At 52.2% G+C, this 21,949-nt stretch overlaps 1 protein-coding gene across 1 annotated transcript in view; it reads left to right on the top strand.

Annotated features, from left to right (window-relative positions):
- Positions 1 to 431: 431 nt before the first annotated feature.
- ZMYM3 (zinc finger, MYM-type 3) overlaps positions 432 to 21,949 on the top strand; it is a gene marked incomplete at its 3' end in the record, with an annotated part of 21,792 nt that continues 274 nt past the window's right edge. Inside the window, exons 1-25 of the mRNA XM_009704755.1 lie at positions 432 to 1,314; positions 2,005 to 2,048; positions 2,437 to 2,509; positions 3,340 to 3,631; positions 4,066 to 4,243; positions 4,680 to 4,892; positions 5,492 to 5,642; positions 6,206 to 6,321; positions 9,520 to 9,606; positions 9,937 to 10,087; positions 10,669 to 10,841; positions 11,265 to 11,422; positions 11,474 to 11,481; positions 15,167 to 15,225; positions 15,799 to 15,967; positions 16,567 to 16,682; positions 16,838 to 17,012; positions 17,570 to 17,716; positions 18,539 to 18,642; positions 19,030 to 19,198; positions 19,320 to 19,471; positions 19,938 to 20,052; positions 20,963 to 21,217; positions 21,305 to 21,422; positions 21,822 to 21,948. Coding sequence (XP_009703057.1) covers positions 432 to 1,314; positions 2,005 to 2,048; positions 2,437 to 2,509; positions 3,340 to 3,631; positions 4,066 to 4,243; positions 4,680 to 4,892; positions 5,492 to 5,642; positions 6,206 to 6,321; positions 9,520 to 9,606; positions 9,937 to 10,087; positions 10,669 to 10,841; positions 11,265 to 11,422; positions 11,474 to 11,481; positions 15,167 to 15,225; positions 15,799 to 15,967; positions 16,567 to 16,682; positions 16,838 to 17,012; positions 17,570 to 17,716; positions 18,539 to 18,642; positions 19,030 to 19,198; positions 19,320 to 19,471; positions 19,938 to 20,052; positions 20,963 to 21,217; positions 21,305 to 21,422; positions 21,822 to 21,948 — 4,233 coding nt within the window. The remainder of the gene's footprint in view (positions 1,315 to 2,004; positions 2,049 to 2,436; positions 2,510 to 3,339; positions 3,632 to 4,065; positions 4,244 to 4,679; positions 4,893 to 5,491; positions 5,643 to 6,205; positions 6,322 to 9,519; positions 9,607 to 9,936; positions 10,088 to 10,668; positions 10,842 to 11,264; positions 11,423 to 11,473; positions 11,482 to 15,166; positions 15,226 to 15,798; positions 15,968 to 16,566; positions 16,683 to 16,837; positions 17,013 to 17,569; positions 17,717 to 18,538; positions 18,643 to 19,029; positions 19,199 to 19,319; positions 19,472 to 19,937; positions 20,053 to 20,962; positions 21,218 to 21,304; positions 21,423 to 21,821; position 21,949) is intronic.

The following is a 21,949-nucleotide window of genomic DNA, read 5'->3' as shown; positions in this document are numbered from 1 at the left end:
ATCTGTCCTCTGACAAAATTAATGCTTCTTGTCATCCTTTATCTTGTTCAAGGCACAGACTCCTGTAGAGGAGTTCTTTCCACCTCTATGTTTAAAAGAAAACAGATTTTAAAAATAAAAGATGTGTTAGCTCTGTGAGAACAGATCAGAAGAAAGGACAGACCAGATTATTTAGGTCTAGTGAGGTAGAGAGGAAGGCAGGGAAGGGGGTATTACACACTACAGAACAGCTGTGTGAAGCGTCCTGAATTGATACTCGAGTAATTTCTGATACCCTGCTGTGTCATTTAGCATAAGCAAGTCTGTTTGCCGTACTGTGGTGAGGTGTGTGGAGGCTGTAGAGTTCCCAAACATCTGCTATACCAAACTGTATTAGATTACTTTTCATTAACTTGCAAGTGTCTGTCTCATTTCCAGTTGCCATCTTCTAAATGGATTCCAGTGAATTTTCAGGATCATTGGACACCCTGTCCTTGCCTGACAAACCACTTATTGGTGATCTCCCTGCTGACATGGAGTTTGGTGAAGATCTCCTGGGCTCCCAAACAGCTTCTACCCAGGAAGTTTCAGTTCTTCATCCCCCTGACTGGGATCAATCCAAGCAGATGACTGCAGATGGGGACTTGGACCTTCTAGTGAAAGGAGACAGCCTGTCTGAACTAAACAAATCAAATGAGCTTGTTCTAGATAAACCTAGTGTCTTGGATATGCTAGAGAAACCTGATGTCCTAGATGACTTGGGTAAAACTGCAGACTTGATGGAGCTAGATAAATCAGAGGGTCTGGATGGGCTGTATAAGCCACATCCTTCCCAGGATGTGGAGGATGGACCGGTGGATTCCTCTGCCCTCTCTAGAGAAGCCCTTGTTCCAGAAACATGGAAAGAAGGTGAAGATGCACCAAAAAATGATTCTGAGGACCTAAAGGAAGATGGTGCTGCTGCTATTCCTGCACTGTCTGATGACAACACCCCTGAATTGCCTCAACAGCCCATTCCTGACTCCGGGGACCTCAGCAGTGCCCCAGCCATGGAAGAAATCACAGCACAATCTTCAAGTCCGCCAATGGCCCCCACACAACTCAGTCTTAAACAGACAAAGAAGATGAGGTTGAAGGCACCAAGGAAGAGCTCACCCCTACAGAGGGAAGTGCTCGCAGGGGAAGCAGAGGTGGAACTGAGCGCAGACAACAGTACTGGAGCTTTTCCCCCTGAGCCCACGGAGGAGAACCAGGCAGAGGAAGGGGATGATAGTGGGAACAACTCACTTAAAGAAAGTAGTGCACTGAAAGCACAGGAAGCCTCACCACCAGCAGGTAGGTTGTTATCTCTGCGGAACTTGGCATCCTTTTGCTCAGGAGGTCATCCAGCTGCATGTTGGTGATGCTGGAGTCTCTTTTCTGCTCCAACTTCTCCCATCGTCCCCTGCTATGGAAATTGTCAATGCTACTGATGGGCTAGATTTGGGGAAAGTGTGTTGCTTACAGCTGGTTCCTTGGTGCACACAAGCTCTTGCTCTGGCTTTCCTAGCTTTAACTTTGATTTTCAATGCTTGTGTCAGCTAGGAGCTTCCCTGATAAAGCTGCAGCTGTGCACCAGCTTAGCTCAGGCTCTTCATCACTGGAGTTTTTGCTGGAACTGAGGGTCACCAGAAGAAGGTGTTTCCAATAGGCAAAGTCTCTCTGCCCATGCTGGCCATCCTCAGGAGATGTTCAGTCTTGGCCAGAAGCAGTTGGAGGCAACTGCCCAGCATGCCTCCCCCATGCAGGGAGGTCTCCCCCTTACAGGACTCCTCCCAAGCTGCCTGTTTGGATCTCTGACTACAGGTGATGGGTTTAGGAGCTTTCTTGTGTCTGATCACTACCAGAACTGTGCTTGTTAGCCGGGACTGTCTGAGGCTTCATGTGCAGACTGACCCAAAGGTTGGCTGCATTTGAAGAACAACTGTCCTCTTCCATTGGAGGAAAGCAAGATGTTAGATGCAAGCTTCTGTGCTTCTGTTCCAGGAGAAGGCCTGTCTGGGAAGGGAAGCGAGCTGCCAACTGAGAAGGTGAGGAAAATGCAGTCAAGTATGTATGCTACAGGAGCATAGAGGGTGGCTGGCTGTTGTCAAACTCCGTGAGGGACACTGGCTGTTTCGTCACCCCTCTGGAAGGAGTTTGCGTGTCTCCGGTGATGGAGTGATCCCTGTCCACTGCCACTGTGCTGTAATGTGGCTTCATTGTGTCCCTGCTACCCCCATCTGGAATGTCATAAGCCTACTTCCCCCTCTCCCCCGTCTTGCCAACTCTGGTCAGGTATCCATGGAGTTTATCCGTTTTCAGCCTAGTTATTGGGAAAGCAAATCCCTGAAGTTGGAACTCCACCATGATCTGGGTTATTTATCCATGGTTGTCCTAGCAGATGGTTAGCCTAAGTATTTTCTGAATGTCTTCTAGGAGCAGAAAAGAAGTGAACGAGCCAGAAGATCAGAAACTACCAGGCCTGAAACAGTGAACTCCTCTGAGAGCAGTGAGTAACTAGGGCTGGCCAATGCCTGTTTTCAGCCAGGGAGCAGGGCTCAGGCCTGTTGTGGGCAGGTGGTTCATGGTGTGAGTACGGTGGGAACTCTGGAGCTTCTGTGCAGACTTTCCTCTTACACAGGACAGGTCCCTTCACCCCGTGAGTCTTCATTCTGGGGTACTTGCCTTGCTTTCTCAGGGCATTTAGGTTGAAGGGAGGGTTGTAGTATTTTTACAGCGGTGTATGGACACCAAGCACCAAGTAATAGGATGAACTGGGGGGTTGTTCCCAGGAAATCTGTGTTCCATCTCCTAAGCCAGGAACTTTCTTCCTTTGTCTCTATGGCAGCAGGCTGTCTGAAGGAAGGTTACATTTTGGGGATTTTCCTGCAGAAGTACGTGAAGTCTCTGTTCTTTGAGATGTAGAGTGTCACCCTGCCATTCCCTCGTATTTGTGTGTTGCTCCTTCATTGCCTCCCTGTGCAACCTCTGCTGGAGGCTGGTGATCCAGCTTGTTCCCTTTACGGTCTACCGGTTCTTGGAGGTTTTTTTGCTGTAAATGTTCACACTTTGGGCTTCTGCTCAACCTTGGCAAATCATGACTTCCTAGAGAGGAATTGTACTTAAGCCCAGTTTGCTTAAAGACCTTCTGACTCATCTCCAATTCCAACAGAATATCTTTTAAGGGTCCCTTTATCATTCCACCCAGACAGGTACAAAGCATGTAGCAGGACTCCAGAAAGGTGACCCCAGAAGGCCCCAGCATGTGTCTCATGGCAGAGATTTCTGTCTCAGTTCCTAATGAGGGTTTTCTGTGCATCTTTGTCTGCTGCTTTGCAGTTCCGGTCTCTGATGAAGACTCTGATGCAATGGTGGATGATCCCAACGATGAGGATTTTGTTCCTTTTCGTACCCGACGCTCAACTCGCATGTCTTTACGCACTCAGATGGCTCAGCGAGCTGCCCGCTCTACTGTCACCAAGATGACTTGTGCCAACTGCCGAACCCCACTGCAGAAGGGCCAAACTGCCTACCAGCGTAAAGGGCTCCCTCAGCTCTTCTGCTCCAGCTCCTGTCTCACCACCTTCTCAAAAAAACCACCTGGCAAGAAGATATGCACCTTCTGTAAAAAGTGTGTGTTCATTCCCCTTTCTTCAATGCTTCTGCACTTGTGACCCCATTCACCTGCCCCACAGCCCTACCTGCCAGTCCCCATCCCTCATGCTTCCCATTCACCCACATCACTCCTGCCCACTGCCAGCTGCTGCTCCATGTCTTCCTTCACATGCTGCACATCCCATGCTCCCTACACCCCCTTCACATTCTTGCCTCTTCCTGCCTGTCCCTAGTTTCAGTGCCCCATATCCCAACCTCATCTCAAAACAGCCTCCTGCATGCTCTGTCTTCAGGCACCACCCCTCTGGGCCGGGGCAGAACCTGCTGTGAGACAGTTCTTGCCACCCTTTTGGGACACCAGAAAATCCTATGCATTGCAGCGTGCCATCCTTTCCCTTTGTGGCAGGACTGGTGTGTCCCTGCACTAACACATCCCCTCCTGATCCCCAGGGAGATCTGGAACACCAAGGATTCTGTGGTTGCCCAGATTGGTTCAGGTGGCTCTTTCCATGAATTCTGCACCTCTGTCTGCCTCTCCCTCTACGAGGCCCAGCAGCACAGACCAGCACCTCAGTCCGCAGATGCCTTGGACACCAGCCGCTGCAGTGTCTGCCACAAACCTGGCGAGGTAAACAAATCTCTTGTCCTTCCCATGTCCTGGATGAGTTGCTTGTGATCTGTGGCACTTGGCCCTGCCTGGGACCATTGCAGGGCGTTTGCCAGGTTCTCCTGTGGTGTGAGACCTCAACCCCTGAGCTGACTTGGGCTTGCTCCCAGGTCCTTCCTTGTTACTGTGAACCAGCCCTTACTCCAGCAGAAGAAATGAGGCTTCTGCTTCTCCCTGTCCTGAAGCTCATTGCTTCCTGCCACTCCGCTCTCGCCATTGCTGTGCTGACTCTTGGTGAGGGAGGCCAGCCTGAGTCCACACCAACTTCCAGTATGGCGCTTGCCCGAGTTTTAGTGTAACAGCCTGTTATCCCAAGGGCCGTGGTAGTAGTGGTGCACACGCATCAGAAGGAGGCACATGATGGTTTGGGGGAGTGACAGCAATGATGTCTCTGCAGATCCAGCATGAGGTCAGCAATGGGAACGTGGTTCACCGCATCTGCAGTGATGCCTGCTTCACCAAGTTCCGAGCCACGAAGGGGCTGAAAACCAACTGCTGTGACAACTGTGGACTTTACATCTACAACAAGGGCTTGCCCCTGGAGTACCTCTTCCATGAAGGCCAGCAAAAACGCTTCTGCAACTCTGCCTGTCTCAACAGTTACAAGAAGGTGTGTGGAGTTGGCTGCTTACGGTGGGGCGTCTCCATGGGCACACAGCTCTTTTGCTCAGGGTGGCACAGGGCACTTTATGCAATAGCAGGTGACTTGGATCCCCTTTACCTTTTATTGCTGACAAAACATTTAAGAGATTGCTGTGGAGAAACTTTGAAGCAGGCAAATGGAATTTACTCATTATGCATGGGGCCTGTCTTGGACACAAGCACGGATCAGGCACTCAGTAAGCTGGACTGTGCAGTGACACTGGTGTATGCAGTTAGCATGGGCTGGCTTCTTTTGGATGTCTCCCGAAAGCTTGGCTGAATTTGTTCCTCTGTGGCTTGAGCAAGCTTCACCGAACTGTCTTGGTGGGATTGCCAAGCTCTTTATTCCTGCCAGGGTGCACTTGAAATGAGAAAGTGAAGTGCTGAAAGCAGCCTTTTTTGCTGCCACCACGTGAACCTGCAAACTATGAGCCTGGCTATGGCATCAAGTATTCCCTGCAGGAGAGCTGCCCTGTGGTGGATATGGTAGTGGGGTGGGATATGAGTGTTCAACCTCACCAGCTGTAATGGTCTCCCTAGCAGCTCTCATCTACTCTGTGTTTGCAGAAGAACACTCGGGTCTACCCATGCATGTGGTGCAAGACTCTGTGCAAGAACTTCGACATGCTGCCCAATGTGGATCGCAGTGGCAAGATGGGCCTGTTCTGCTCCATTTGCTGCACTACCTCCCACAAAGTGAAGCAATCAGGCTTGGTTGGTAAGAGCAACTATGTACAGGGAATCAGTCACCTCTCCACTCTAACTCCCTCCTTGGTATTATTTATTGCTTGTGATGAGACTGGAGAGAAGGCATGTTGCTTCCCTGAGGAGGAGTCCAGTGAGACAAGTGGAAGGAGATTTGGACAGGAAGGAACCCTTGCAGCATGTAGACCTCTTAATACTGAGGGGTAGTGTACATTACTGTTCCTGAGAGTGCAGGAAGCAGTTGTAGTGCTGTACTGTGCTGGCATTGCACTTTCCACTACACAGAGTAGCACGGTGTCCAGGAATGGGTATGGTCTCTGATGCAAGTATTGCAGCCTGTTTTGTCCAAATTCCTATAGAGCCAGGGTCACTTCCTTGAACTACTCTGCTCTCCATCTGTGTTCAACATTTCTGTCCTAGCAGAGTCTGGTGCTCTTAGTTTCCTGGTGTTCTTGTCCCTTGCTTTTTAATAATAGCTTGCCAGACTGAGGATGAGTGAGTAGCTTGCATGCTATCCTCAGAATCCAGTCCACGTCCTGTGCTGCTGCCCTCACCAATTTCTGTCTGTTTCATCAGGTCCCCCTAGACCCTGCAGCTTCTGCAGAAAGAGTTTATCTGAACCCTGCTATTACAACAAGACAGACCGGGTTGTCTACCAGTTCTGCAGCCCCAGCTGCTGGACCAAATTCCAGGTACTGAAATATCCTTCATGCTGGGCAGGGCCATAGAGCTTATGCCTCCTTTCACACTTAGCAGAGGCTCCACCTTCCTCAAGCTCCTCAGGAAGGGTCCATAAGAAAGTCTCTGCCGGAGCACAAGAGTTGCAATGACTGTAGTTGCCAATAACTCAGTCTTGGCCCTATCTTCCCCTTCCTCCGTTGGGATAAGGCAGGCTATAATTCACTCCTGTCAATCAGATTATGCCCAGTGGGAGTGCAGTGCAGAGCTGTGCTGCATGAGTGGTTTGGGATGTAGTGGCCTTACAACAGCATGAGCAAAACCGCAAGTAAGCTAGTAAAGCACAGTGGGTACCTGCTAGTGGGGTGGAAAGGGGCAGAGCTGCCCTCCGAGCCAGGTGTCACCAAGGAACATGAGTCTTCTAGGATGTGTTGTCTAAAAATTTGGAACCAGCAGGCCTGGATTCCTCATGTTTAATAATCCTCAAAGGCTTGACTGGTGGTTTTTAATCTTCTGATGTTAAGTTTCAGCACATGTGAAATGTTTGTGGTATTCAAAGGCAACTGGAAGAATATTAGTTTTGTACAGTTGCCAAAGAACAAAGCAACAGCCAGGAAGACCTGGGAAACTTAGGCCAGGACATACCTTGGGCAACTGAGAAAACTTAGAGAATCTAGATGTAGAGAGTTAGTTACTGGCAGTTACAGAATTTGGTTTTAGGGTTTGTTTTTTTCCTTGTAGCTTTTGTATTGGGTTTTTTTGGGGTGTTTGGGTTTTTCTGTTTTTAATAAATCCTTGATCCATCAAATGGTTTTGGTAGGGTAGCTGTAGAATTTTTACAGTTGTAGACTTCATAAGACTTGAATCATAGAATAATTTGGATTGGAAGGGACCTTTTAAAGATCATCTAGTCCAACACCCCCTGCAATGAGCAGGGACATCTTAAACTAGATCAGGTTGCTCAGAGCCCCATCCAGCCTGACCTTAAACTTTTCAGGGATGGGGCATCTACCACCTCTCTGGGCAGCCTGTTGCAGTGTTTCACCACCCTTACTGTAAAAAAGTCTTCCTTGTATCTAGTCTAAATCTACCCTCTTTTAGTTTAAAACCATTACCCCTTGTCCTATCACAACAGGCCCTACTAAAAAGTTTGTCCCCATCTTTCTTATAAGCCCCCTTTAAGTATTGAAAGGCCACAGTAAGGTCTCCCCAGAGCCTTCTCTTCCCCAGGCTGAGCAACCCCAACTCTCTCAGCCTGTCTTCATAGGAGAGGTGCTCTCAGTCCCTTCATCCCTGAGCCCATATTGATACTGGGGGTTGCCCCGACCCAGGTGCAGGACCTTGCACTTGGCCTTGTTGAACCTTATGAGGTTCACACAGGCCCATTTTGTGAGCTTGTCTGGGTCCCTCTGGATGGCATCCCATCCCTCAGGGTTGTCAACTGCACACTCAGCTTGGTGTCGTCTGCAAACTCGCTGAGAGTGCACTTGATCCCATTGCCTATGTTGTTGATGAAGATATTAAACACTACTGGTCCCAATACTGACCCCTGAGGGACACCATTTATCACTGATCTCCATTTGGACATTGAGCCATTGACCACTACCATTTGGATGCAACCATCCAGTGAAGTCCTCATCCACTGAACAGTCCATCCATCAAATCCATATCTCTCCAATTTAGAGAAAAGGGTGTTGTAGAGGACTATGTCAGAAGCCTTACAGAAGTCCAGATAGATGACATCCGTAACTCTTCCCTTGTCCACTGATTTAGTCACTCCATCATAGAAGGCCACTAGATTGGTCAAGCAAGACTTGCCCTTGGTGGAGCCATGCTGGCTGTCTTGAATCACCTCCCTGTCCTCCATGTGACTTGGCATAGCTTCTAGGAGGCTGACAGGTCAGTAGTTCCCGCAATCCTCCTTTCTATAAATGGTTGCGATGTTTCCGTTTTTCCAGTAACCAAGGACTTCACCTAACTTGAATTATTACCGTGTAAAATCAGCATTGTAACGTATGAGTAAACCCATACATAACCTGGATTAGAAACTCTCTCGCTGGCAGATCTCCGAACATACTTGTCAAAGGAAAAACACTGAAGAGAGTGTTTCAAGATGGCTTCTTGGGGATCAGTATTAAGCCTAAGGAGTTCAACGTCTTCATCAGTCATCTGGCAATAAAGTCAAAGTAAGCATGATAAAATTTTGCAGATGAAACAAAAACTGGTGAAGTGTTAACTCATGCTGCAGTCAGGGCAGTCACAGAAAGCAAAGCAATTGGATTGCTTGACAAGACTGGTTCCTACTAACATGTGCTTAAACACAGTTCAGTGCGAGATCGTGTATCAGCCTTAGTTAAGTCACATGGGGATGTAAGTCCTGGGAGAGTAAGGATTTTTAAAAGGCCCTGGGATTACAGCAGATAAGCCATTCAGTATGAGTGTCTTAGTTTCCAGCCACAGAGGGAAGGAGTAATTAAGTTATTGCAAGTACAAGCAGAGGAACAGGGAGTTAAAGTTTGGGGGCTAGGAAGCAAAAGAGCTACCTAGAATGTTGCACAGATAGGAAGGATGTTCATCTGATGTCCACTTTATTTTTGATGTTGAAGAAAAATTGGAAGTATGCTGAAAAAAGACAGAAAAATTACATTTGGTCTTGAAAAATGCATGTATTGAGGCTTTTGCAGAGCACCTTATCTGAGGTTATCAGAAAGAAAACCAGGAAGATTACTTTATTAATAAATATATCCTTGTGGACAAGACACCAAGTGCTAAATGGCTGTTTAATCCAGCAGAGGAAGGTGGAATGAGAATGGCTGCTTGAATTCTGAAGTTGCATTACCTTGAAAATAGAAACCAGGCACGCGTGCTTCAAGATCTTTTAGAGAAATTCTCAGAAGAGGTAGTGGAGGCCCTGTGTCTTAATGTTTTCAAATCCAGAGGGGTGGCAGCTTGAAAGCTTGCCTTCCTGAGAAGAGCTGGACCCAGTACACTGGAAGCAAAGTGAAATTGCTCAAGAATCTGCTCTCCAGGAGCTTGAGACATGATCTGATGGACTGACTGTGAGTCACTGACAGTAGCACCAAGCACAGGTCTGAGCAGGGGCAGATGGACTGCTGTGAATGGTGGAGGAGGCAGGAGGTGGTGACAGTGCAAAGCGGGTGCTTGCTGCCCTCTGTGTGCCTCACTCCATGAGCTGTCTCTGTCTCCCGCAGCGCACCAGCCCAGAAGGTGGGATCCACCTCAACTGCCATTACTGCCACAATCTTTTCAGCGGGAAGCCGGAGATCCTAGACTGGCAGGTGAGGACTTTTCCCTGGGGGATGTTGAGGTGGAGGCCAGCCCTGGTGAGGACCGCAGGGCTACTTCCTCTCCCTGCTCAAAGCAGAGCTCCTTCTGTGCCAGTGCTCTGAATGCCTTAGCTGCAAAGATGTGCCTGGAGACCGTGCGCTGAGTGCTGCGCTCCTGATGTTCTGCAGGATGTCAGAAGGGCAGGAGGAGACCACTTCTGCCAAACCCCGTGCCAGGAGAGCTGGGGACTTGGCTCAGCCCCGTAGTCTTGCTCTTGCTTCCCCGAGAAGTGTGGGGACCTCCTGCCAGCCTGGCTGACCCGGTGGCGGTCTTTTTGGCAGGACAAGGTGTATCAGTTCTGCTGCAAGGACTGCTGTGAGGACTTCAAGCGGCTGCGCGGGGTGGTGTCTCAGTGTGAGCACTGCAAGCAGGAGAAACTGTTGCATGAGAAGATCCGCTTCTCTGGAGTAGAGAAGAACTTCTGCAGCGAAGGTACTTGGGGAAGGCACAGGAGAGGCAGAGCCCCCATGCCAGCCCATGCTGGGGGTGGAAAAGAGAGCATGGAGAGGAACAGAGGGGAGACTGTCTTAGCCAGGCCCTGGGGCGAGAGCCTTGTTATGCAGTGAAGGGAGGACTGTCGTGGGGATGGCTTGCTGTCCAGCCAGGCCCTAGGGCAAGATCTTTACCGTTCATTGTGTCCTTGGGGAGGGCTTTCTCACAGCTTTTCTCTCTCTGGGGGCTGGGGAGACAGCAGGTGGCAGCTCCGCTCCTCCTGTCATCATGCACTTCTACGCTCTTGCGTCTGGGCTGGCCTGACCTGGCCTTGCCCTGCCTGCTGGGTTCCTGCACACAGGAGGTTGGAGTCAGACTCTTCCTAGAAGCATGGAGGTGAGAGATGGCAAGTCCCCATGAGGTCCCATCTTATCCCAGCCCCAGGGGCCAGTGCTGGATTGTTCCCTACAGTGTGTTGCGTGTGCTCTGTTGTCTCCGCAGACCTGGATTCTGGTCATGTTTGGGTCAGGGAGGCCCCCAGTTCATCCTGGGAAGGTTTCACTCCTATTGTTTCTCCGCAGGGTGTGTGCTTCTTTACAAACAGGATTTCACCAAGAACCTGGGCCTGTGCTGCATCACCTGCACCTACTGTTCTCAGACCTGCCAGCGGGCGGTCACCGAGCAGCTGGAGGGCAGCACCTGGGACTTCTGTAGTGAAGACTGCAAAAGCAAATACTTGCTCTGGTACTTCAAGGTCAGTATTGGCACTGGCAGCTTGTGCTAAGTGCTGTGGTGGGCACAGCACCCAGATAAGTGGGCATTGCACTGAGGAAGTTCGCACTGTTGGAGTCTGGCTGGCACTGCTGCGGAGAACCTGGCACTGCTGGAGTCCTGCCTGGCAATGATGGGACACTGCTACGGGGAAGCTCACGTAGCTGGAGTCCCCAGCTGATCCTGCCAGAGCACTGCACTGAGGAAGCTCACAGTGCTGGATCCGCGGCTAGTGCTGCTGTGAGAAGTTCGCACCGCTGGAGTCCCCGGCTGGCACTGGCAGGGCACTGCTGTGGGGAAGCTCACAGCACCTTGCTATGTGCACCTTTCACTGGAGAGTTGTGTTGCACTCGGACGGGGTGTGGTTAGTTACTCGTTGTTTCTCTCCTGCTGATGCGGGCTTTAGGCAGCTCGGTGCCATGCCTGCAAGCGTCAGGGGAAGCTGCTGGAAACCATCCACTGGCGGGGGCAAATCAAACACTTCTGCAACCAGCAGTGTCTGCTGCGATTTTACAATCAACAGAACCAGCCCAACCTGGACACGCAGAAGGGGCCCGAGAGCCTGCTGATTTAGGGAGGGGACCTGCATAGCTCAGTCCAAGAGACACAGGGAAGACTGAACAGCAAGGGGTGGAAGCTTCCTGCCCGGGACTGGATGAGACGCTAGGGAACAATCCTGCACTGGCCCTTGGGGGGGAAAAGACGGAGTGGGACCTAATGGGGCTTCTCCATCTCTAACGTCTATGGTTCTATGACACACAGGGCCCAGACGGGAGGAGCCGGTGCCAGCGTGCTGCCTGTAGCTCACAGTCTTAGCGAGGAAACTCAGGGATTTAACATCCTCATGTTGCCAGCGGAAAGCTCGATTTACAGGGTTAGGGGACAGCGTGGTTTGGCATGATAATCCACCTGCAGCTCCACACCACCTCCAAGCTGTGACCTTCTCAGATCTCATAAGCTAATCAGGATTGGGCCAGGTCAGTGCTTGGATGGGAAACATTCAAGGAAAACACAGGGTGCTGCAGGAAGTGGTGCTGGTGATGCTGTAGGTGGGCTCTCCTCAGCCAGAGCTGAACCTAGAACGATCTTGAGGGAGCGCTGAGCTGTTGGAGGCATTCTGTCTTGTGATGTTAGATTGGAGTCCTACCACTTGCCCAAAGATCGCTGCAGCTTTGGGGAGTTGCCAACCCCATGTCCTGGATAACCCCATTCTGCATCCATGGAGTTCCAGCTGGAGAGGAGATTTTCACTGCCTGTTGCCCCATTTCCTATCATTAAGTTGAACCAGTTGCTTATGGAAGATTGCAAAGTGCTTTGGGGTCCCTCAGGATGGAAGGTGCTCGTAGTGACAGTGACAAGACATCGCTTGGCCCTCGGATATTCACATAGTCTCATTCTGCTTGGTCTTTCGTAGGCCATGATCTTCTAGGTTAATCTATGTGATCTAGTTGAAATGCCTGCAGCTTGTGGTGAGACTCGTTTCGGTGCATCAAGCTTCGACAGATACCTGCATCGCAGGCTCAGGGCTTTGCTGCCCTCCCTGGAATTTCATGAGGTATAAAACCCTGACTAGGGAGCACCAAGGAGGGGAAGCCAAGACAAGGACCTTCCTGTGAGAGACCTCATCCTCCATCTTCAGACTCTTCCTGGTTCCTCTCCTGATAGCAGTGGGCTGATTGCAAGATGGGGGAAGCCTTGGATGTCAGTGCTGCTTAGACAGCAAAGCAGAGCTGCTCTGCCAGAAGCAGCAGATTCCCCCAGCCAGGGGAGTCCCAACCTGCCCTCCAAGAGCCACAGTCTGTAAAAGGCCATGTGAGGTGATGGCTCAAGTGGCAGCACACTGGAATGACCTGGATAAGGAACTGTTGGTTTCTGCTGGCATGGGGGGTGCCTGGGGGAGTCTGCTTGATGGGACACAGACTGTCCTGCTGCCCAGGGGAGGAAGAGGTGTTAAACCTGCTGGTTCCTGTAGCTCACCAAGTGATTCCACAGCCCTAGCCATGCTGTTCCATTTGTCCTCTCCTTTCAAGGCATCTTGCTTGTGAGGGACCAGTAACACTGCTTTTGGGACACAGGCACAGTGAGCAAGCTCTGCCTGCAGAGGGAAGCATGTTTCACACCATTTGGCCATAGTCTCCTTGGAGCCATGGACCACAAGACTGAGACAAGTACCTTCACCACCAACAACTGCAAGAGTCTGAGCCCCACCTCCACCACGTCTCTGGAGGCCCACAAGGACTTTGCTGTTTGGCACAAGGGGCATCACCCTTCACTGTGCCACGGCTGCCTCTCCGTGCACCCTGTGAGGCAGAGGACTCTGAGGGCAGCCAAGGAAAAGCCCGTCAGCAGTGGTAAGCGCTCGGCTGTGTGCAAGCTCCAGGCTGCCCCAGCAGCTGCTATGCTTGGTGAATGCCACTGGTGGCACTGGGCCCTCTGTGTATTCTGGCATACCCATTCTCTGCCAGTTGTGGGATAGCTGTGGACATCCTTGTCCCGAAACTGTGGCATACTGCTCAGCTTGCAAAGGAAGGGTGCTGGAGACTGGGCCTGCCATGTGCTTACACAGAGAGCTTTCCAGCCCAGTGTGCTGTGCAGGGGATTTCAGGAGGAGCAGCTGGTCAGTGCATGGTGAGGAACAGCTTCTGCCTGGTCCAGCTGGGGTCTCCTTTGGACCTGGCAGCTGTATTGCCAGCTCACAGGGACTGCCTGGATTTCAGGCCTATCTTGTGCAGAGCTGCTGACTACTTGCTGCTTCTCTTGCAGCCAGTGGTTGCCTGAAACCATTCATTCCTGTGACCCAGGGGCTGATGCTAACCTGATGATCCTGAGAGTGCTTGCTGATGATAAAAGTGACTGTTCCTTTGCTGGGAACAGTCTGTGTAATGAGGGATTGAAGAGCTTCTGCCATGGAACTGTGCCCAAAGACTTCCAAGGGGCTGGAGAGGATAGAGGGCCAGAAGTCATGGCTGGTGCAGGCAATGCCTTGACAGCCCCTTGCTGGTGTTGGGATGAGAGTAAAGAACAAGCTGCAGCTTTCCTGGAAGCCTGGACATGTAGCACATGGAGCTTTGTGGCAGAAGGATCTTGTTTCCCTTAGTCCTAAATCATTGGCCTGTGGGGCAATCAACTTTGTATTTGATTCTGCTGCAGCAGAAACTCTGCTCATACTCCATAGCTTGTCTTTTCTCATTCAAGCCATTGATGTCTCCCATGTGGACCTGCTGCCGATCTACTTCAGACTGGTCAGGGGGAGTTCTTGGACCCATTGAGACCGTTGCAGATCCTATGGCTGAATGCTGAGCTGCAGGCTAGGGAGCTTCCTCCAACTGGAACTTACCCATCCCCCTGTGATGGTCAGCAAGCAGACCTTGCTGGTCCTCCAGTTGCTCAAGAGCTGTCCTGCGTTTCCTCGGGACGGAGGAAATCCGCACAGTGCAAATGCCCATGTGTTGGACCTTTGGGAGTCTGGGTCTTTCCTGGAGACTCTACCTGTATTTAGGAGGTGCAGATGGACCCGCCACTTTCTTTGGGTGCTGAGACTTGCTGCTTTCCTTGCAGGTGTCTCCTTCATGCATGGCCCACGGTTAGTCAGTGCTGTAGAAGGCAATTCTTTTTCCCAGCCACATGGGTAACCAGGGCTCACAGGAGACTTGAATGAGGGTGCTCTTTTAGCTCATCAGGCTTTGAGATGGGTGCAGGCTCTCCGCAGAACAAATGAGCTGGAATTATCATCCAAGCCTGGATGATATTGTCACCACCTGAGACTAGTGTCTGCCACATGCGCCTCTCACCTGCAGGTGATCCTCTCTTTTCTTAGGGGAATGGGCTGCATCCCTAGGGCTGCAAAGCTGTCTCTCTGCTTTCTGGGGTATCTCATAATGCTACTGCTAGCTCTGTCACCCTCTTCCTAGGGATCTCGAAGCACTTTGCCAAGATATTTGTATCAGGGAGATGGAGGCACAGGGAGGGGCCATGGCTCGGTACAGCAAGCCAATAGGCAGAGCTGGGAGTGGAGCCCTGGATTCCTCTCTTTACAAGGGGCTGGGATTTCTCCTGACCTGCTGTGATGGGAATGGGGTGGACTGCAAGGGAGCACAAAATGACATGGGAATGACTTGATGTTGGAGTTGTAGTGTCTTCTGAGCTGCTAGGACTAGAGATTGCAGAAACATTAACTGTTCCTGGAGTGGCCAGGAGCAGTTGCTGGGGAGCCTGTACCTGCCCTCTGGCTGCTGCCACCTCCTGTCCCAGCAGTGGGACCTGTTCACCCGGGAGCTCTTGAACTTGAGGTGTTGCTTTGTCTTACAGGTCAGACTTCAGAGCCAAAACCACCTGCCCCTTCCTCACAGAAGGCAGAGACTAACATGGTAAGGCCTGTTGAAGGTAGGAGTTTGCAAGATAGCACAAAGGGGCTGTGCCCAAAGAGGGGACAGATCTGCCATTGCTCAGGGAGATTTCATTCTACAACCGATGCATTTTAAGATGTTTGGGTAGTGGGAGCTGATGAGAGCTGCTGGGAAGGGCAGCATCAGCCTATCACCTGCAAGGGGGAAAAATAGCCTTTCCCCAGGAGTCTATGATGGGCTCCAGAACAGCCTGCCACCGTGGCATGGGTTCCTCTTTGCGTGGTGCTCCCCTGTGCTTGGGTATAGTTGCTGTCCTACTGTGTTCCCCATTGCCCCGTGGGGCAGGAGTAACCAATGCCAGACTCCCTGCTGGCTGCTGCAGAGATGCTACACAGGCTTGCTGCCTACCAGTAGCAGCTTGGCAGTCCTTTGGCTGAGTCTGACCATGGGAGCATCCGTGTGTGTGTGTGTGTGTGTTGGGGACTGCCAGGCTCCAGGAGATGCTTTGGGAGTCTCTTGAGCTGTACCTGTGGTTGGGAAGAGGTGGTCCTGCCTTAGGTGCACACCAACCTCCTGCCTTCTGCGTTTTCTCAGCTGTCAGCAAAGACCTCCTCAGCCCAGATGTCTCCAGCTGCGCCACCTCCCCCACCCCCTCCAGTTCCAGCCACCCCTCGGAAGAACAAAGCTGCCATGTGTAAACCACTGATGCAGAACCGGGGCGTTTCCTGCAAGATAGAAATGAAGTCCAAAGGATGTCAGACAGGTAGGAAAACAAGACATAACTGGAGGATTACAGGGGCGTTTTGGAAAGGCAAGTGGCATGTCCCTCCTGCAGACTAAATGTGAATCCAGCTTGAAATGCTGTACAGAGTGGCTGGGTTTTTGGCCCCACGCTGAGTAGTCTTGGGGAGGTGAGGGCACACATAGCAGGACTGGAGGCAGGGAGCCCATTTCCATCAGCAGAAAAAGGAGATACGCAGAGAGCACTGCAGCATGATCCCACCTCTTGTGGGACAGCTCCTGTTCGTCTGGAGATGGTCAGCTTCTCTGAGGGGCCATCTGCTGAGCAGGTTCCACTGTGTAGCTCCTGTTGGGCATGTATATGTGGTCTCCAGCATATGCAAGGCAGCTAGACCTCTCAGCAGGGCCATGTAAGAGCAGGGCTTGCACTGCTGGCTAAGGCAAGCCTCTCTTGTTGCAGGGCTGTTTGGCTTGCTGCTGCTCCAGCTCTGCCCATGAGTGACAGAAGCTGGTGGCTGGAGGGACCGTGGTGCTGGATGGCTGGGGGCATGGCAGTGTGCAGCGGGCTGGGTGAAGGAGCTGCTGGGAGCAAGCTCACTGATGTACTTTTGCTCTTGTCAGAGGCTGACTGGAAGCCCCAGGTGATTGTGTTGCCAATCCCCGTCCCGATCTTCGTGCCTGTGCCTATGCATATGTACTGCCAGAAAGTACCTGTGCCTTTCTCCATGCCTGTCCCGGTAAGCGACACACTCCACCCGCTTGTGTTCTCTTACTGTCTCGATCCTGCCTTGCTGCAGCCTCCCTGCTTCTCTGTTCGTCCTCTTGTCCAGCGTCTGCGTTTATGTCAGTCAGCTGAGTGTCAGTTTTCTGCCTGATGTGCTGCTGTCGACAGGTGCCTGTGCCAATGTTCCTGCCCACCACGCTGGAGAGCACAGATAAGATTGTGGAGACCATTGAGGAGCTGAAGGTGAAGATCCCCTCCAATCCCCTGGAGGCTGACATCCTGGCCATGGCCGAGATGATTGCAGAGGCTGAGGAACTGGACAAGGCCTCCTCGGACCTGTGTGGTAGGTTCTGCTAAGGCTTGGTCTGGCCCAACAGTTGAGATCATGTGGGGTTTGCTGGCTGTTGAAGCTAGAGCATCTGCCTGGCTTGCAGCTCTCCCAAAGCCTTTGAAAAGGGAGCAGGGAAGAGCAAGTTCTCAACTTTTACTGAGGAGGTACCAGGAGGGAAGAGCTGCAGAAGGGAGCAGTGTCTGGCATTGTCCCTTTTGGGGGTGCCAGTCTTGTGACACATGTGCAGCACTGGTAGTTTATTCAGGTGGCCGTTCAGGCTCTTACCTCAAGCAGCTTCTCAGCCAGAAGACTAGTAGTCCTGACCTTGCAGGTCTTTTTACTTCACAGCTGCATTCCTCAAGCCCCAGTAACTAGGGCTGTGGCTGGCAAGAGGACAAACGTCCAATGTCTCACTGTCCAGGGAAAGCTGGGCAGCACAGATGTTGTGGAGCTGCTCTGAGCACAGGACTGTGCTGCAAGGAGCCTGACTTCATTTTCCAGCTGTCACAGGGAAAACAGACAGAAGACTTTCTTGAAAGTTGAGTTTATGATCTGCTTTTACATTGCAGACCTGGTGAGTAACCAGAGTGCAGAGGGTCTCCTGGAGGACTGTGATCTGTTTGGACCGGCACGGGACGATGTGTTGGCTATGGCTGTCAAGATGGCAAATGTCCTCGATGAGCCGGGCCAGGACCTGGAGGCTGACTTCCCTAAGAGTAAGAGCTGGGTGAAGAAGGCTTGCAGGGCTGCTCATGCTGCAGCAGGGTCCTCCCACTGCCCTCAGCCGACCATTGCCAGCAGCATTAAGAGCTGAGTGAACTTACCTCCCCATGCCCTCTGACTGACCAGGCTTGAGGCCAGGAACTGAGAGTCTTGCAGATGACTGCTTACAGCAGGGATGAGGAGACCACCGCTTTTGAGGGAGTGTGTGTTTGTCTAGACTAACTGGCCTGTCATGAACATAGGTCTGCAGAGAAGGGGGAACGAGAGGCTGATTTTAACAGCACAAAGAGCAGGGCAGCAGTGCTAGTGTGCTTATGGATGTTGATTCCAGAGGATCCAGCAAGGCAAGAGAGAGACCTGGGCAGGGCATGGCATCGTGGGAGATGGCAGAATAGCAATTCTGTGTCTATTAGCAGGCAGAAGGTGGAAGAAGAGGCAGGGACTTGCAGGAGCACAGCAGTGCTGAGGCAGGATGATAGCAGCAAAAGGCAGGGAATTGGAGTGCCTGTGCCAGGCTGTCCCCAGTGCAGGCCTGGCACAAGAGGATGAGGAATGTTCCTCAGGTTTAAGAAACAAACAAAAAACTGTCAGAGAGGAGAATGTGGGGCTCTGGTTAGTATGAGAAAGCTTAGCATCATCTGCCAGAGCTGTATTTCCTTTGTTGGGCTGTGGCTAAAAGTTCATGCCAGGCAGTGGTGGAGGGTGTGAAGTGTTGGGCGGCGTGTTCCCTCTTCATCTTGCTGTAAGAACCAGACCAGCACAGGGGACAGGGCGAGAAGTCTCAACTGAGCCCTTCTGCCTGTGTTTCCTTTCAGACCCTCTAGACATCAACCCCAGTGTGGACTTCCTCTTTGACTGTGGGCTGGTGGGACCAGATGATGTGTCCACAGAGCAAGATCTGCCTCGTGCTGTCCGAAAGGTGAGCTCTCCATGGGTACTGCCTACTTAAAGCTCTTTGGGTTTGGAGTGGGACCTGCCATCTGGGACGTATGAGGTGAAGTGTGCCAGAGGCTTTGGTGTGCAGGGGAGGTTGTGCCCTCTCCCTTCAGGGCATGCCTGGCCTGTGGACCACTCCTTCAATGAAAATACTTGCCTGTAATTTTGGAGGAGCTTTGAATGCCACAAGTCATGTGAGAGCTGGCCTCTTTCCTGCCTGTGGTCCTCATAACTAGTGGACCTTGTTGGCTTGGCAGTCGGCATGTTGGCATCAGCATAGGCACACTGGGAGGGAGCTGGCAGTCAGCAGGTCTGAGGGGTGGCAGGGACTCTTGCATCTCTCCCAGTCTCACAGTACACCTCTCTGCAGGGGCAGAAGCGTCTGGTGCTCTCCGAAAGCTGTTCCCGGGACTCAATGAGCAGCCAGCCCAGCTGCACAGTGCTGAACTACTCGTACGGTGTGAATGCCTGGAAGTCCTGGGTGCAAGCCAAGTATGCAGGCGGAGAGACCAGCAAGGGAGAGGAGCTACGCTTCGGCCGTAAGTGCCCTGTCTGGATGGGGTGGAGTGGCCGAAACCTCCCACAAGCTGGGTCCCAGGGTGCTGAGGTGCTCCTGGCCTTGCGGGCTCTTGTCTGAGGCTGCTGTGCTTGTCTCCACAGCCAAGCCCATGAGGATCAAGGAAGACATCTTGGCCTGCACAGCAGCTGAGCTCAACTATGGCCTGGCCCAGTTTGTCAAGGAGATAACACGGCCCAATGGGGAGCGCTACGAACCGGACAGCATCTATTACCTCTGCCTTGGCATCCAGCAGGTGAGGGAGGGCGTGCTGCCCTCAAGTCCTCCACAGCCAGACCTGGGGGTCAGATCTGGTGAGAGGAGCTTGTACCCTTTATTCTGCCTTCTGGGGACCCGGAGAGGCTCACTAGACTCTCACTCAGTGCCTCACCCCAGGACAGCAGCCCACCTGGTTCGGTCTTTGTTCCCAAGCCCAGTGAGTAGGGTGGCAGCTATTCCCCACCCGTGCACCCTTCTTGCACGTCCTTGAGGAGGGCTGGGAGATCTCCCCAAACTCAGTCCCTTCTTCAGCACCAAGTCTGCTTTGTCATGCCCCACAGTTTTCCTCACATCTCTCAGAAGTGGCTGGTTTTAGGAGTCTGCCCTGCAGCTCTGGTTGTACAAGGGCGGGCACTCTGCACGTGTGCCCTGGGCTCTCTGGGGAAGGTTTGCATTCCAGGTGCTGCCATGTCTCTCTTGACTGTGTGTTCTGTCCTTTCTAGTACCTGCTCGAGAACAATCGTATGGTGAATATATTTACAGACCTTTACTACCTGACCTTCGTGCAGGAGCTGAACAAGTCCCTGAGCGGTTGGCAACCCACAATCTTACCAAATAGTATGTGTTTCCAGAGTACCTTCAGTCACCACACGTACCCAGTTTGTGCTTCTAGCCTTGGATCCTCCAGTCTGAGTGTGCTCCCCCAGCCTCAACCCTTTTCCTTGGCATAGGCAGCACGGTCCTGCTGTGTCTTGGGATTGTACTGACCCATACCAGCAGTGGAGCCAGCCTGATTTATGCCTCAGCACCTTCTGTTGCCCCGAGTCAGGGTAGCTGGGAGCAGAGCATGACTACTTTGTGTCCTGGGACGGTTTGAATCTTTACAACACTTCACAGTGATGTCTCCACCCTTTGGCAAAGAGGATACCAAACCAGGAGGCACGCTGGCCCATGCCTTTGTGTTCCCAGCACACGGGCGAGCCTTGCACGCTGTGCTAAGTGTTGGCCAGGGTTGCTGTGCTGCTGTCTTGTGAGCGGACTAACTTAGAGCTTTGCAGAGGCTTTTCATGATGGTGTGATCTGGGCTGCCATCCCTGCTGTGTCTTGCCAGAGGTTGGTTCACAGATTCAGCCTCACCTCTGCATATTGGCTGTCCCAGGCAGAGGCATTGGGCTCCAGACCTATGTTCTAGGCAGGAGGTGACAATGCCTGTCCTGCCTTCTGCTTTTCCTTCATCTCACGCTGAGTGTGGTGGAGCACTGACCTGGAGTTCACTTTGTGGCCCCCTATAGGGATGCGCGGTTAGGATTGATTTGGGTTCTGGCCTGTGGTTTGACTGCGCTCTGGGGTGGCTCATGGCTGGGCAGAGGCAGCACCTAGCTCTGCTGATGGCTCTGGAGAAGTAACCTCGTGGAAAAGGGGATGTTGTGAAGAGTCAGTCTTTTGCAGTAAGCTTGCCTGGGCAGGGTGAAGGGATTGCCACAAGGCCACCGTTGATGTGACCTGGTTCTTTCTCTGTCCCTTGCAGACACAGTTTTCTCACGTGTTGAAGAAGAGCACCTCTGGGAGTGCAAGCAGCTGGGCGTTTACTCGCCCTTCGTGCTCCTCAACACCCTCATGTTCTTCAACACCAAATTCTTCGGGCTGCAGACAGCAGAGGAGCACATGCAGCTCTCCTTCACCAATGTGGTGCGCCAGTCCCGCAAGTGCACCACGGCCCGTGGCATGACAAAGGTGGTGAGCATCCGCTACTATGCTCCTGCCAAGCAGAAGAAAGGCCGAGGTAGGGTCTGCCGAAGCTTCTCTGTGACCCTCCTCCTGCCACCCCCATCGCTTCCCAACCGTGATTCTGGTCTCTCCCCCTCTGCAGATGGTGGCTCTGGAAAACGGAAGCGTGAGGAGGAGGCACCGATGCTGGAGCAGCGGGAGAACAGGATGAACCCACTCCGATGCCCAGTCAAATTCTATGAGTTTTATCTCTCCAAGTGGTGAGGCTTTGTCTGGAGAAGGGTCATATGCCATTTTGGGGCCACCTTTGGTGGGATGCTGTGGAGTGGCTGCTACTCTCCAAACATTTGTACTTGAGTGTGAAGCCTTGCTCAGGGTCTGTGGTGCTTGTATAGACCACGGTTGAGAGAATGCTTCTCTATGGTCCCTTCCACTACTTGCCTGTCTCCAGACAGGCAGGAGTGTGCAGTATGAGTCTTGGTGCTTGGCTGGTTAGGGGCTTTGGTCCTGAGGCAGGAGCAAGTTTGTGTCCTTGTCCTGCCAAAGGGTGAGAGGCTTGAGACAAGCCTCAAGCCCCCCTTGATAACCATGAGGGCAGGCCAGGCCTTTAGATCTGCTGGAGCTGGTATCCCATGGCTCACCTTCCTCTCTCTTTACAGTCCTGAGAGTCTGCGGAACCGCAACGATGTCTTCTACCTGCAGCCTGAACGGTCGTGCATCGCCGAGTCCCCGCTCTGGTACTCGGTTATCCCCATGGACCGGAGCATGTTGGAGAGCATGCTGAACC

Source organism: Cariama cristata, unplaced genomic scaffold (assembly GCF_000690535.1).
Source record: "Cariama cristata isolate BGI_N322 unplaced genomic scaffold, ASM69053v1 scaffold9187, whole genome shotgun sequence".
Taxonomy (NCBI): domain Eukaryota; kingdom Metazoa; phylum Chordata; class Aves; order Cariamiformes; family Cariamidae; genus Cariama; species Cariama cristata.
The sequence above is the reverse complement of the archived record's forward strand: the minus strand, read 5'-3'. Positions and strand labels throughout refer to the sequence as shown.